The sequence below is a fragment of the Ailuropoda melanoleuca genome, chromosome 2 (genome assembly GCF_002007445.2).
Source record: "Ailuropoda melanoleuca isolate Jingjing chromosome 2, ASM200744v2, whole genome shotgun sequence".
Taxonomy (NCBI): Eukaryota; Metazoa; Chordata; class Mammalia; order Carnivora; family Ursidae; genus Ailuropoda; species Ailuropoda melanoleuca.
This window is the reverse complement of record NC_048219.1, coordinates 137,626,357-137,642,783: the sequence shown is the minus strand read 5'-3', so window position 1 is coordinate 137,642,783 and position 16,427 is coordinate 137,626,357. Positions and strand designations below refer to the sequence as shown.

The following is a 16,427-nucleotide window of genomic DNA, read 5'->3' as shown; positions in this document are numbered from 1 at the left end:
GAGGTGGCTGACTGAAAAACGCCATTGCAGGCCCCTGTAATCTGCCTACTTTGTAGGAACTCTACTAGAAAGCGAGCTTCATTTACTAAATCCAACATGGAAATCACAAATTCTTACAAACTACTATTCCCCCAGGTTTTTTTGTGGACTATTTTTCCACCAGGTGGCATGCTTCTTAGGGGCTGCTGGAGCCTGCAAAAAGCCCTTATTTTTAACCTCGGGGATGGGATGAGTACTCAGGCAGGTTTTTCTTTCAAAAAGAAAAACAGCAACTTACATGCTTTCACAGAACTTCCTCAGTGTGCTTGGCTTCTCCTGGTTGCATCTTTGTCGAAACCAGCGCTGAATGCTGCGAACATCCCAGTCCAGCTGCTTGGAGAGGCCTTCCAACCTCTTTTCATCAGGATGCTACGAAACAAGGTACCAGCAAAATCATTTTCATCTTCACTATAAACACATCTGCCCTTGTCTAAATTGAGATTTTTTTCCCCTCTGTATTTACTACCTGCTACTGAGATTCCCGTATTTACCACTTAGGACTTAGTCCTTCCATTAGTAGCATGGCCATAAATAACCACTTAGGACAAACAAAGTTACTCATTAGGAAACAGCACTGAAAAATACGAATCTTGCTCAAACGCTTGCACTTCTTATCAGCAACAGAGATGCAATGAGGCAGCCAACTGCCTGAGTCAGCTCCATCAGCCTTCAAGGAAAGGAGTTAGGTTAGGATGAATTTGCAAAGAGGCATCATTCAAAGGTTTCACTTTCTCAGGAAAAAAAAAAATGCTATACCCAATTATCACACATCAGGGTAGTGTAGGACAGACAAAAGCTCAGTCATCTCAACAGACCTCCCTGTAGCCTAAGAGGCACCAATTCTACACAAAACCTGTCTTCTCTTTCTTCCTCTTCTCTCTCTCTGCTCTGCTACTCACACATTCCTCTTCTATTCCTCTTCTTGGTCATTCCTTTTGACCAGATCCTCATCAAACCTTTACAACAACTATACATTACTTGAAGACACAAACTTGGTGAACAAGGAAGAGACCCTACTTATGGCTTGCCATAGGATGATACTATTCTGTCTGTCTCTCACTCATTGCTCTAACATTAGGAGGTGACAGCCCGGTTCAATTTGTCACTCTAATGACCTCTCAGCCTTGGTTCCCTCAACTGTCAGGGTTATTCATACACTGAAATAGGGCTGTGATGACGACCAAATGTAAACAATATGTCTAAGACTCAGTAAATGTTCGTTTCTCCCCTTTCGTATCTCTACCCTCTCTTCGATATCTTAGAGACCATCCCGCCCACAATTATGTGAGCATGTCCTGCCGCACAACAGAACTCAGCTGAGTGAGGTCTATTCCTTTATTTTTTCTATCTTTACTTTACTATAAATGAGATGTTAGTGATTAGAGGAAATAACCAAAAATGGGGTGGGGGAGGCAGGCTGAGCAGCGTCAAGTTACAACGGTGGGATTACCTATGATACCTTTTCAAAGCATCTCAAGCGATTCAAGATGTCAGAGACACAAGGAACCCGGCAAGTGGCCTCGGTTATGACTGAGGTTATAAAATGTGCTGAGCTTTTGTTTGTGAAAGTCCTTTGCCAACTTTCAGTGAGCTGCATACTTTGACATGTTTTTGTTTTTAGTAGTAAGGATGCCATCTACACTCTCCTTTTAAGTCTATCTTAATTAAAAAATAGGGAAGACAGAAAATTCACATCCTACTATATACCTTGGCTATACCATTTTCCTAGAGGAATCGATTTTTAATTTCAATTTGTTTTCTCAGCTTATTGAATAGGTCAAACACTCACATGGTTCACAAAATAAAATCTATGCAAAGTTTCACCCTCCCATTTTATTCCTATTATTCTTCCCCTTCCTACCAGCTAACCAGTTATTAAATCAGTTTCTTTTCCAGAGATATTTTATGCAAATAAGTAAATTTAAATATGTATTCTTTTTTTTAAGATTTTTTATTTATTTATTCGACAGAGATAGAGACAGCCAGCAAGAGAGGGAACACAAGCAGGGGGAGTGGGAGAGGAAGAAGCAGGCTCATAGCGGAAGAGCCTGATGTGGGGCTCGATCCCACAACGCCAGGATCACGCCCTGAGCCGAAGGCAGACGCTTAACTGCTGTGCCACCCAGGCGCCCCTAAATATGTATTCTTATACATCCCTTTGTCACACAAATGGCTGCATACTACATGTATCATTCTAAACTTATATCTTGGAATATTTCCACATTAAAACATAAAGAATGCCCTCCTTTTGTAGAACTGTGAGAATGTGCTATAATTTACTTATTCACTCTCCTGTTAATGGACATTTAAGTAGCTTCTAAACTTCCACTGCTATAAACAATGCTATAATTAATCATCTTGTCATAGGTCATTTTATACAGGCATAAATAGAGATAAATTCTTGGAAGTAAATGTAGGAGATTAAAGGCCTATGCATTTGCAACTGACTTAGATATTGAAAAGTTACCCTCACTAAAGATTTTACCAATTTATACTTTCACAAACAAGAATGCCCATTTCCCAATGCCTTGCCAATAGAGTACGTCATCAGATTTCTCAACTTTTTTCCAGTCTGATATAAAGTGGTGTCTCAGTATGTTTTTAACTTGATTTCCTCTTTTTTATGAAATAGAAAAAAAACATTTACACTTCCTTTTTATGAGCAGTCTTTTCATATCTGTTGCACATTTTTTCTTGATTTGTAGGTATTTTATTGATTTGTAGAGTTTTTTCATTTATTAATCAGGGCGATTAAACCTGTGTCTGTACCATAGGTTGCATACTTTGTAACAAGGTCTTTGTGTTTTAAAATTCGTCATGGGGTTTTCTGCTTGGTTTTTTTTTTTTTTTGAAGTTTTTGAAAAGCATATTTGAACTTACCAGTTTTTTCTGTTATGACTTCTGAATTTGGCGTCATAATAAAAAAAGCCTTCCCTACTCCAAATGTTCAAGAAATTAACGTAGGATGAACTGACATCTTCACCCAATTTATCTTTTGTATCTTTGACAGTGTTTGAAAATTTTCCTCACATTCCTTGCACATCCTTTTACGTTTATTCCTAGGAATACTATCTTTTCTGGAGTTGTTTGTCTTAACTTTTCACTTGATTCCTTTACTTTTCCAAGTACCAAGTCACATAAATAACATGTAACTAGAATGTAAGCTCTATAAACAAAGGAAATTTTTTTCACCTAAAATACAGCAGGGACTCGGTACCTAAAATATAGTAGGGACTCAGTAAATTCACATAGCAATAGCTTCACCTCCTCATTTCTAATTTTTATGCCTTTATTTTCTTCTCTTATCTATTCACTAATTCAATGTAAAACTGAGCACGAGGTAGGGCAGTGGTTATGAGAATCTCCATCTGTTCCAGGCCTGAGTGAGAACACCACTGTTTCTCATTAAGCAACAGGCCAAATTTGGAGCTGACATCGAAAGGTATTTATCGTGTTAAGAAAACCACACTTACCTCATTAGATAACCTGATTTTAACCACAATTATGTTAGATTTCAGCATCCATGCAGATGATTGTGTACTTTTTCTCCTTAGATCAATTAATATGATGTATTATATAGATTTTATGAGACTGAATATAGGGGAAGGCCTTGCATTCCTAGAATAAATCTTCTCTGGAGATGATAATAATTCTTGTACTGTGCTGCTGAGTTCTGTTTACTAATTTTTACTTGGAGTTTTTCATTGCTATTGATAAGTTCAATTGGTCTCTAGTCTTTTTTTTTTTTGGTTAAATCTTTGTCAGATTTTAATGTTAATTAATGTTTTATTTCTACATAAAAAGAGAATTTGGATGATTTTCTTAATTTTCTACGCTTTGGTATAGTTTAAAATAGCATTGGGATTATCTGCTCTTTAAAAGTGTGTTAGAATTTTTCTTTTGAGAACATCTGAGCCTTACTTTTTTGCAATTTAGCTCTTTGATTTTGAGATATATATAATAAATATACTATATACATAAAAATACAGTTGGTAAATTATATTTTCCGAGAATAATTTCCATTTTACCCAAGTTTTTGTATTTTCTTTGCCATATTAATAGAAATAAATCCTTTTTATTTTCCTCCATTTCTGTGATTGTTGATTATTATGTTGTTAATTCTTATGCTGTAAATTTGTACTTTTTTTATTTGGTTAGCTAACTTTCTGTAAAAAGAAAATTAAATGGGTAAGGTATTTTTGAATTGATTTCCAATTCTATAGTTTTGCTAACACAATTTCTGCATTTATTGCTAATTACTGCCTTCTACTTGCCTTCATTTGTTTCGTGGTTCTTTTTCTTATGTTTAAGTAAGTGTTGAAATTTATATATATATAAATTATATATAAGTGTGTGTATGTGTGTGTGTATATATATATATATATATATATGAATTTTCATCTGAGTACTGCTTTGGCACAGTACAAATGAGTGATGTTTTCGTCCTCTCTATTATCAAATATTCTGAATTTCTATTTTTATCCAAGAGTTGATTAAGCAAGCAAGAGATATTCTGTTTTCTGATTTCTACTATTAAGTTGGGCCTATTTTAATTTTTAAAAAATTTTTAAAAGATTTATTTATTTATTTGTCAGAGACAAAGAGAGCACAAGCAGGGGGAACGGCAGGCAGAGGGAGAAGCAGCCTTCCCACTGAGCAAGGACTCGAACCCAGCCACCCAGGGATCCCAAGTTGTGCCTATTTTTAAAATTTATTACAGTTTTGTGTATACAATAAAGGTCAATTTTTGTAAATATTTAACAGGTACTTTAAAAGTATGGTCTTTACATTAAGAATATAGGGTTCTAAGTGTACCACTTAGATCTTCTGCATTAATTATGCCTTAGAATTTCTATCTTCTGTTTTACATTTTGTTCACTTAATCTGTCATGACCCAGAGGTAAATTAAAATTTCTGGCTATTAAATTATTTCTTCTTTCATTCTTTTTTATGAGTATATGGATACATTGACATTCAATGCATATTAGTCATAACCACTTTATCTTTATTATGAATTGTATCTTTGGCAAGAAAAAGCCAATTCTTCTTTTCACATAATCCTTTTTGGCCTGAATTCCACTTTTATGTAAAAACAAAAACCCTACTTTATTATTTGTATTTGTCTATATACTTTTACTCATACTTTTATTTTCAATATTTGTAATTACTTTTTCTGAAGGTGTCTCTTATCAGCTATGTGACCCAAACCTAAATTCATTTTATTAGATGAGCCGAATCCATTTACGTATATTGATATAACTGATGGTTTTATTTATAGTTCTGTCACATTAATTCTGTTATGCTGTTCTGATAAAAAAAATTTTAATTTTGGCAAACCAAATACGGGTTTTTTTATTTTCCTTCCTTTTTGCAGGCAATTTTTGTTCTAGTGGTTATCCATAATTATAATACTCTTCCTCTGCTTGTTTTCAATCAATAATACCATATGAGCAATATTTAAAGTTAGCATATTTCCTCTTCCCTCCACCCAATATTAGACAATAATTTTCTCTCTTTTACAGTTTACTCTTGTACTGTTAAATATGCTTATATTTCTATGACTCAATTTGGCTGCTTAAACTGATTTGCTTTGACTCCCAGGTATTAGCGATTATGCAATTAGTGAATTTATTGTACTTCCCATCTTCTTTCTCCTTCCCATCTCAAATACAGTTGTACTTAAATTCTTTTTTAAAAATCTGTTTGTCTTTAACTGTTACAGAATAAAAACAATTTGCCTAAACATAAAATTCTTAGTTCACATTTTCCTTGAAAATATTGGAAATATTGCTATAAAGAAGACTAAAGTCATGTTGATATTTTTTTCTAAATAAGTGATTAGATTTTTTGCTTGGCTGCTCAAAGAATTCTTTATTTTTCAATTCCAGTAATTAAAACTTCTTTTAAAACTTTCAATTTTTACTACATGTTCATTAACATATTAAAATAAATCTCCATTTATTTTAGAAAAATTTTCTTGAATTATATCTTTCAGTATTTATTCTCCTTTGCTTTTCCTTGAGGAATTCTAATAATGCAGATGCTTAGATCTGCTTGAGCTATATATCTAATTATTTTTAGCTCTTTTTTTATTTCATTTAATTCAGTTTTTTTTAAAGATTTAATTAATTTATTTAACACAGAGAGAGCACAAGCAGGGGGAGCAGCAGAGGGAGAGGGAGAAGCAGACTCCCCGATGAGCAGGCAGCCTGATGCAGGGCTCAATCCCAGGACCCTGAGATCATGACCTGAGTCGAAGGCAGACACTTAACTGACTGAGTCACCCAGGGGCCCCTCATTTAATTCAGTTTTATTATTTCCATCTCCCATGCTCCTCACTGAGTTTTCTGCAATGTCTAGTGTTTCCTGTGTTCTTTCCAATGTTGCCTTCATTTCTGTGATAGTTCTAGTATATTTTCCTGAACCTACAAGCTCCCATTGCATCTTTTCCTGCTGATGAACGATTTTTTTCTTTAGATCATACATTTCTTTTTTTGTGGTCTTCCTTCACAGTTACTTTTTTCTTTCTTTTTAAAATTTACCCATTTATTTGAGAGAGAGAGAGAGAGCATGAGCCAGGGAAGGACAGAGGGAGATGGAGAGAGACAATCAATGTTAAGCAGATGCCCTGCTGAGCACGGAGACCAACTCAGGGTTCAATCCCACCACCCCGAGAGCAAGACGGAGACAAAATCAAGAGTCAGACACCCAACCAAGTGAGCCACCAGGCACCTCTATTTTTTTTTTAAGTTTATGGTAAAATATTTAATCACAATTTTCATTTACCCCATGGCCTCATTTTTCTAGTGACAATTTTTGTTAATAAGCATTGCTACATGTTTTTTTTCTTATTGTTGATGCTGTGTATGTTCCTTATGACTCATCTCTGAGTGAACTGGGTCTCTCTGACCCGCTCCCGTCAGTGTGCAGGGCAGGGAGAGGGTTCCTGCCACTCAGCTGCCACAGAGGCCTCTGTCTCCTGAAAATCTGCCACCCGTATAGCTTTCTGTGTATTTATCCCAGATATCTGAATTAAACTGGGTCCAGGAAGACATCTGCTGGCCTCGCTTCTGCACCTAATGTTGCAAACAGTGGCTAGAGCTTTCATCTCCCTCACATTTAAGAGCTGTCTTTTTGCTGGCTTTCCTGACAGCTACCGCCATGAGGCCCTCCATTCCCACTTCATGCTCTTCACTTCCTCCTACTTGGTTTCTACCCAATCCCCAGCCGTTCTTTGTTAGCCTTTATATATATTTTAAATCTAGATATATGTATCTACTAGTTTGTCAAAAATAAAGTCTGGGAGATTTTCCTTCTTCTTTGTGTTTTGTAATTGTTTTGCATTTTTAAATTGTTTTCCTTAGTTTTTTTCTTTTTTAAGATTTCCAAGGGGGATGCCTGGGTGGCTCAGTCAGTAAAATGCCTGGCTTGATTTCAGCTGGGATCATGATCTCAGGGTCCTGGGACTGAGCCCCATGTTGGGTTCTGCCCGCAGCAGGGAATCTGCTTGAGGACTCTCCCTCTCCCCTGCCACTCCTCCCACTTGCACTCTCTCCCCCGCCACTTCTCTCTCTCTAAAATAAATATATCAATCTTAAAAAAAAAAAAAAAAAAGATTTCCAAGGAAAGAAATGAACAATGCTGACTTACATAGACATTTTTATTCCAGAAATACTTAGGTTGATTTTAATATGCATAACCGATACCGGAAGGGAAAAGGAAAGTAAAAAGGAAAGAAAGAGACAGGCATAAGAGGAGAATAAGGGGGAACAAATTATAGGAAATTTGCCTGTAATTTTTAAAATATAGTGTAACATACCAAAAGTGGATGATGATATGATTTCTCTGGATCATAAAACCTGGTTTCACAGCTGACATACATATTTTTCCCTTAGCGGCCCAAAAATTGGTTTGATTGGAAAAGTGAAGCTGTTGGGATTATAGATATGTGCCAACAATACGGCAGAAGAATCCCCACTACGTAAATAAATAAATATAAATAAACAACTATACACACATACCCTAATTTATTTATAACAGATATACAGAGAAACAAACAGATGTTACCTCAAAAGGAAAGATTGTTAAAGAACATAAAGGGGTTCAAATTCATCAGATAATCACATAGATGAGAACTACATGGTCATGGCATGTGACCAGTGCAGTCACAAAGGGATCCATATTCAGAAAGACCCACATTTCAAATTTCAAGTTCTATGGCTGCTATCTCAAAATTCTTAATAATTTTGTTACAGAATTGGTATTTTGTATATGAAGTCCAGTGTCAGGGGTTCAGTCTTAGCTCACACACAGTCCTACCACTCTCCCCAGACAAGTTCTGGGAAACTTATTTCTCTGCCCCCTGGCTCACCAAGCTCCCCAGGATTCCTCCCCATTCCCACTCTACCTAGTGACACTGCTGCCTCAGATGCAAGCATGGAAAGGGCTAGAGTTGGGTGTGCATATCCCACAGTGCCTCAGTGTGGGACATGAAGGCAGCCACCTTCACCCTAGGCTGGCAGTGCCCCTGTGCATTTGGTGGGGGAATCAAGGGGGACAGGCCTCTTGTGCATTTCAATCCAGGTACCAAGTGTGTCCTGGTGTAGAGACTGCAATACACTTGAGAGTTACCTGTAAACCGGGGGTTGGGGCAGTAGGCCCATAGAAAGGGAAGAAACCTGTCTCCACTTCTCCACCCCCAGCCAGAGAAGGGCAGGCATGTGGGCTCTGTGTGCATTAAGTCAGAGGGCTGGGCCCCCAAGTACCTGTGAGGCTCTGTACTTGTCTCATGAGTATCCCCATGTCAGAGAAAGCATGACATTAAATAACAAATAAAAAATACCTTGACAGGTCAAGAAAAAGAACCCATAAAAGAAAAGAAAAAGCTTTATATTTTTATGCCTTGAATGATATTTTTTCATACTTCTTGAAAAAAGAGACCCTGCGTTTTCATTCTGCATTGGCCCTACAAATTATGTGGCCAGTCCTATATAGAGCAGATTTTAAGGGTTTTGAGAGTGCATCCCTACACATTTGAAAGATGATAACCATGCCCTTCTCCAAAGGTGACCTGAATCATGGTCAAGGCCGGTTGGTGAATGATCACTCAAACACACACAAACACTGCTGAGACTCTCTAAGTGCTGTTACTTCTATTCTGGTCAACTGACCTATTACTTTCTCATATCATAAATAATACTGGACAACTATAAAGAACTCAAGGAAAAACTGTTCCAACTTTTGCTGCATTTATGTTTAAAACATGAGGTTTCTGCTCTAATCATGTAAAAATGTCCAACAGAATCACCCTGGAAACTAAGAGAGTATGATTAAAATTAGCTAGAAGTAAATATTCTCTAGAGCAGTCAACGTGACTGCAAAATCCTTTTATTACCTTTATAGAGGAAATTTCTCCAGTAACCAAAATAAATAATGGAATAAAATGTCCACTGCAGAATTTCTAAAGGGATACATAACATGTGGGTAGAAAACTCAGTTTATTATGCATTTAGAGTAGCTCACAAAATAAATACAAATATATTATAATCTCATTTTTAAAAACCTGATGACTTCCTACATTTCTGCTTTTTCAGAGGGAAAGAAGTGTCTCCTGCAGTAAATTGATATGTTAAATGAAAATACAATTTTTTCTTAATATTTTCTTCCTTTAAGTACCATAAGATAAGTACCATAAGCCCCTTCGGGTTAGAAACTGACAATCTGAAATCAGCCCATAAAACTACCAGAAGGCGAGTTTTTCAAAAAATCTCATACATTCTTCTCTTCTTCCTAGCAGAGATATAAAAAACACCTAGTGCTTTCTTGTACTTCTCCAGGAAAAATGTCACTTTTAAAAGGATAGAGGAGAAAATCCTCTTGGCAGAAGAAAGGACCATAAAATACACAAAAATGAATATTTGAATTAATAGTTTTCAGACAAGAGACAAGTAATAACAATGGTCAGCAATACAAATACCAAAATAGGAATAAAACTTGCATAACACTGCCAAACCACATTTTAGAAGCCTGAGTAATTTTCCCAGGAAAATGAAAAAGGGAAAATGAACCATTTAATAAACAAACACACAACACTTCCCCTAGAATGTTACACTTCGCTTGGTCTTCTTTCTTGTCTATGCCAGAGTAAGATAAAGAGAGAGAGATACAGGTAAGAAGATACTTGGGCACTGTGATGTGCTTCCTTTTTTTCATGGCTTTGATGGAGGGTTTGTGGCTTCTTTCTCCTCCTTCTTTGTTCTTAAGGCACTGTCAGCTTAGGGGTGACAATCTTCCCCCTGCCCTGCTCAGCTCCCCCTGCTCCTAGTTTGGACATTAACTCACCACAGTGATAATGTCTTCTCCTACTTTCTCTACAGTGAAACTACAACTTAGAACTCTCTAGACCCTTGTCCTTCATTCTTTCATGTTGCAACTCTTCTGTCCTTCAAGTATTCCCTCTTGCTTACATTTGCCTATGTATCACAACTGCAGGAATAAAAGGACAATGCTAGAAGCAGATGGGCACTTTTTCTCACACACACAGGCATACCTCGTTTCATTACACTTCGATTATTATGCTTTGCAGATCACTGCATTTTTCACTTATTGAAAGTCTGTGGCAACCCTGCATCAAATAAGTCTATCGGGGACTTTTTTTTTTTTTTTTTTAAATAGCATTGGCTCACTTCGTGTTTCTGTCTCACAGTTTGGTAATTCTGGCAATATTTCAAAACTTTTCATTAGTATTACATTTGAATTGCTGCAACCTCTTGACAAAACTTTAATGGATGAGAAGTTGCTTCTTATGAATGGACAAAGAAAGTGGTTTCTGGAGATGGAATCTCCTCCTGGTGAAGATGCTGTGAAGACTGTTGAAATGACACGAAAAGATTTAGAGTAGTATATAAACTGAGCCGATAAAGCAGTGGTGGGGCCTGAGAGGACTGACTCCAATTTTAAAAGAAGTTCAAAATGCTATTGATAAAATGCTATCGAACAGCATCGCTACACATACTCCCCATGCTACAGAGACACTGTTCATGAAAGGAAGAGGCAATCAACGCAGCAAACGTCATTACTGTCTTATTTTAAGAAGTTGCCACAGTCACCCCAAACTTCAGCAACCACCACCTGGTCAGTCAGCAGCCATCAACATGGAGACAAGAACTTCCACCAGCAAAAAGATTACAACTTGCTGAAAGCTCAGATGATGGTTGGCATTTTTTAGCAATACAGTATTTTTTAATTAAGGTATCTACATTGTGTTTTTAGACACAATACTATTGCATACTTAACAGACTACCGTACAGTGTAAACCTGCCTTTTATATCCCTTGGGAAACCAAAAAATTCATTTGACTCGCTTTATTGTGGTATTGCTTTATTGCAGGGGTCTCAGACCAGACCCACGTTATCTCCAAGGTCTGCCTGTACATTCATTATATTCCTCAGTTCTACCCAGTCATCTCCACAAAATCCCATCCAACTGTTATACGTACTGCTTCATGTCATGCGAGATTAAAAGAGGCACAGAATTAGACTAATCACTATCTAATCTAGACTGTTCTTTACAGACAAGCTTCTAAAATCAATGTGAGAGTAAATAAAGAGTTCTCAAACATGTCCGCTTTTATTCACCTTCTACCCAGCTTCTTTCCAGCATGAGGCTGGGCAATTAGTTCTCAAACGCAGGAGGAGAGAAGGGATTAAATAATCTCAGATCGAGAGTGGTGGTCATGATAATTCATACCGTACAAAAGGACAATCATACCTTCGTAATCGCAGTGAAGACCTTTTCCAGAATGGCATTTGGCTGGGCAATTTGTGGTCCATTGGCCTGAATGTTGAGGGCTATGGCACATGGTTTGGCTACAAATCTTTAAAAAAAAAAAAAAAAAGGTCAGAATAAGTTATTCTTTCTATAACTGTTCTTAATATCACCAATCAATTACGTATTACTCAACTGTCCCAATAAACTGCAGGTGGATACTACTAACACTCATACATTGGTCACTGTAAAGCCAATTTAACTTTTTTCCTCTCCTTTAGTCCTCCAACAGTAACAGGAAAAAAGAAATCCTTTTAAAACATTTAAATCTCCTAATCCCTAAATTCTAATGAGACTGAACAGGTAGAAAGACTACAAAATGACAAATAGAAGTACATAAGTGAAATAGATAAACCATCATTTTAAAATGATATAATTTATGCTTTTCTTACTGACATGTGGCTAGCAATTGTCATTGCTCATATATTTTTGCTGTGAGAAAGTATTTACTAACCATCTGATTACACATGGAAGATGCACCTTTGATCACCCCTACATTGTAAAATTGGCCATTTTTGTCTCTGTAATCAAAGCACACTATATTCAGCCCCAATTCCTATGGCTTCTTAAAATTCCTGCTTTGTGGTTATTTGTGTCTTTCTCATATGGAGTAATGAACAACATCAGACAACATTGTATCCCAGACAAGTTGAAAAGTCTGAAATGACTAGAAGCATCTGCTGCACTGTTTTCATCCTAAGCAAATGACTACGTCAAGAAGAATGGGAAGACACAGTTTCATTTCTGATCGTGTTTGATATGTGAATGAGGCATTGGAGGAGTAGGAGAGGGCATGGGACCCCAAAGGCATGGTGGCATCTCTAAAGCTCTTTTTTCTTTTAAGCCTTTACAACTTTAAGAGTTGTTTTAGACTAGATGTTCAAGAAAAAAGGTTTTGTGAATGTTCCTTTTCAGTAGTGACATTTAACATTTTCTACTAATACAAAATCATATAATAACAGATGAAAGTACTACCCATCTTATTTCAATGTTGGCCAAAAGCAACAATTGATAAATGTACAAAATAGATCATGAAGCTTCTTTAATATTAGTTGATGAGATTAAAGAATAGACAAAGGAATTTTTTTTAAGTGGGACTAATGAAGTTTACATACATATACCATATAATATCCTACTGGGTCCTATTTCAAGTTAAAAAGAAGACATTTATTCAAACAGGAAAATGGAAGACTGTACATGCAAGCCTAACCCAGGAAAGATACACACAGATAATGTGATATAATACCTGTTTTGCTGGGCTCTCTGGGACCAAGTTAGGAAGGAGGAGTAACCACCCTTTCCTAGTACGTAAGTGTTCTAAAATATGGAGTTTTCCCCACACTTGCATTCCCAGTTCTTTTTAATGTAAAATGTTCTAGGATACATTACCTATGCTCCTACCTTCTTAAAGAGAATGTAATCTTTTTCACTCTGGGTTTCACTGTGAACAATAATCATGGAGCTATGGCTATAGTTACTGGGGAAAAAATGAAGTTTGATGGGTAATGCCCACAGCAGAGAGTCCAGAACTTGTCTTCTTGACAAAGTTTCCTGCTTTGTGGTTTTTTGCCTCCTCCTTACGATAGGAGTGTGAAAAGATACAAGGTCCAGTGAGAGTGGGGAAAAAAGGTAAAATAGCAAGATTAATTTGGTATAAGGGACATCAACTTATCATTGGTTGCCTTCTACTCTTCCATGTTGGATTTCTCCCCTGTCCTCCCTCATCTTCCCCATCCCCACAACCTCTAAAACACTGTTCAAAATTTCCTTTCTGAATTTGCCATCATCCTTGTAACATCCTCTGTCCTAGTACACGGTCTTCTTTCTATCTTTTAAAGAGTTAAGGGTCGAAATGCAGAGGATGGTCATTTCACTTCTGAATACACCATGACAATGCTTAGGCTTATGCATGAGGGGGTCAAGAAAAGTGACCAACTGGCTATCTTCAGTAAATATGTTTTCATTGTTGCTCCCACTGTTTTGAATGCTGTTGACAAGTTAACATATCTTCTCTGTGAGCCCCACAACAAGTGGGCAAGCAGAAGAGTCAAGAAATTCACTCAACAGAATTAATTCAAAAGCCACTTCCTCACCTTTGCTATCATCCTACAGTAACTCAAAAAAAGCATTCAAAAAGGTTTTTGGTATCTAATATGCAATAATAAATTATTTACACATTTCTCCTTCCCTTTTTAAGCATCAAGCCACTTCTTAAAAACTCTTCTCTAAATTTTAAGAACTAATGCAAAAGCATCTTGAAGAAGGCATATCCCTTGATCACCAAACTTACCAAATTCTGGTAATCAAAGTTATCAAGTAAATATGATGCACTGTAAACAGATTTTTAAAGCAAAATCCAAAGGATAGGATGGAAATAATCTCTGCCACCATCTGGCTATGGCACCCTAGCTGCAGAAATCTCCCCATATATAAGAAAATTTAATAATAACTACATATGGATAGGGGCACCTGGGTGGCTCAGTTAGTTCAAGCACCTGCATTCAGCTCAGGTCAACATCTCAAGGTCCTGGGATTGAGCCCCACGTCGGTCGGGCTCCTTGCTCAGAGGGAAGCCTGCTTCTCCCTCCCCCTCTGCCTGCTCACCCTCTCTCTCTCTTTCTCTCTCTCTCTCTCTCTCTCAATAAATAAGATCTTTTAAAAAAAATAACTACATATGTATATAAATTGCATGTATGTACAAATATACATATATGTTAAAATATGATGTCACATGGTCTTTCTAAAACTTTTGATGTGCGACACCTGTATGGTTTCATACCATATAGCATTTACCCATCATGACTTCTCTGGGTCCAGAAACCCAGTCAGCTTCAGCTGCACTATGCCAAGCCATGTGCACCCAACAAGTTCTAACAGTACCAAGCAAACACGAGCAGAAACCTAAACAGGCAATTGAAAAAGACCAGGGTCATCAGACAGGGTAACCGTTTGCCTCAGTCAAAGCTGCTCATTCAGCACCAGTGTTCACTCCCTCAACCCCTCACTAGGTGTTCTCTTTTCAACTTATCTAGTACACACAGCCAGACACTTAATTTCCAAGATTTAAAAAACTTCACAAGATAGGCAGAAAATACGTAATTTGAAATCTCAAATAAGAGGAGAAAAGAAGACATATTTTTTATTTTCCTAAAAGTATCGCTAATTATAAGAAAATGCAAACATTTTATTTGTGTTTATTCCCCCAAAGAATTTGTGAATCACTGCTGGGCATTTTATTTTTTTCTGAGAGGGTATGAGACACCAAATAAAACCCATGACACAACTACCATAATTTTGTTACCTAGCATCATGGTCCATTAGAGGAAAGCTGGATTTTTTTTTCAACGCTGGCTCTAACAGAAATAAATTCACGAAAGCTGTCTTTCACAGGTTTGTAGAGACAGAGAGATAGGGGTTAGGAGGTATACCTACAGATACAATTGTTAAAAGGAAATATGTACTTTCAAACTTTGATGATTACCTTCACCAGAAATGCTCTCCTAATTACTTCTTTATCAAAGGTAGCAACACTGCCTTCAGAAGATCAAACATCTATAAAGTACTTTCATGTAGCAGAACATATGTGCAAGGGAACACAATAGGATATGAGCTTTGAAAATACTAGTCTCGGTTTAAAAGCAGAGACATTTCTACTTTTTAATTCTATTTAACAACATGTATTTGTATTTTAAACATGAACTGAGTATATCTGCACAGAGCAACAAAGTAAGCTCTGGGCTGTGGTATGGATAAAAGTACAACAAAGCATAAAATGATTATTACACTCAAAATGTTTACAATATGTTAAAGGAAATTAATTTAAAAAATAAATAAATGTTTAGCAGGCAAATATTAGTTCTAATCACTTAATACCATGTAATCTTCAGTGTGGAACATGGCCAGAGACTTTCAGTCCTTTCTAACTTGAGTATTTCTTGCACTTTCCAAACAGTTGTAAGGCTGCAGTGGAGGATACATAAACCTACACATGATGTAAATGTATAGAATTAAATCACACACACACACGTGCACGCACACATGCACAAATGAGTGTAAGTACACCTGGAGAAATCTGAACAAGTCCAACAGATCTTATAAATGTCAATATTCTGGTTGGGATATTATACTATAGTTTTGTAAATGTTACCATTGGGGGAAACTGGATAAAGAGTATATGAATTCTCAGTGTATTACTTCTTACAATTGCATGTGAATTTATAACTATCTCAGCAAAAATTTCAATTAAAAAATTAGAAAAATTGTGTTTTTACAGTATAGAGTTCCTCAAAAAGTTAAAAATAGAACTACCCTACAATCCAGTAATTACACTACAAGGTATTTACCCAAAGAATACAAAAATACTAATTCAAAGGGATACATGCACACCAATATTTATAGGAGCCTTATCTATAATAGCCAAATTATGGAAACAGCCCAAGTGTCCACCAACTGATGAATGGATAAAGATGTTGTATATTTACACAATGGAACATCACCAGCCATAAAGAGGAATGAAATCTTGCCATTTGCAGCAACATGGATGGAACTAGAGAGAGCATAAT

At 36.6% G+C, this 16,427-nt stretch overlaps 1 protein-coding gene across 2 annotated transcripts in view; it reads right to left on the bottom strand.

The window, feature by feature from the left end:
* Positions 1-16,427, bottom strand: part of CERS6 (ceramide synthase 6) — a 311,818-nt gene that overhangs the window by 204,549 nt on the left and 90,842 nt on the right. For both annotated transcript variants that reach the window (XM_019796708.2, XM_002916510.4), the window contains exons 2-3: positions 11,809-11,914; positions 278-408 (exon numbers count right to left, since the gene is read on the bottom strand). In XM_019796708.2, the coding sequence (XP_019652267.1) occupies positions 278-408; positions 11,809-11,914 (237 nt within the window). The remainder of the gene's footprint in view (positions 1-277; positions 409-11,808; positions 11,915-16,427) is intronic.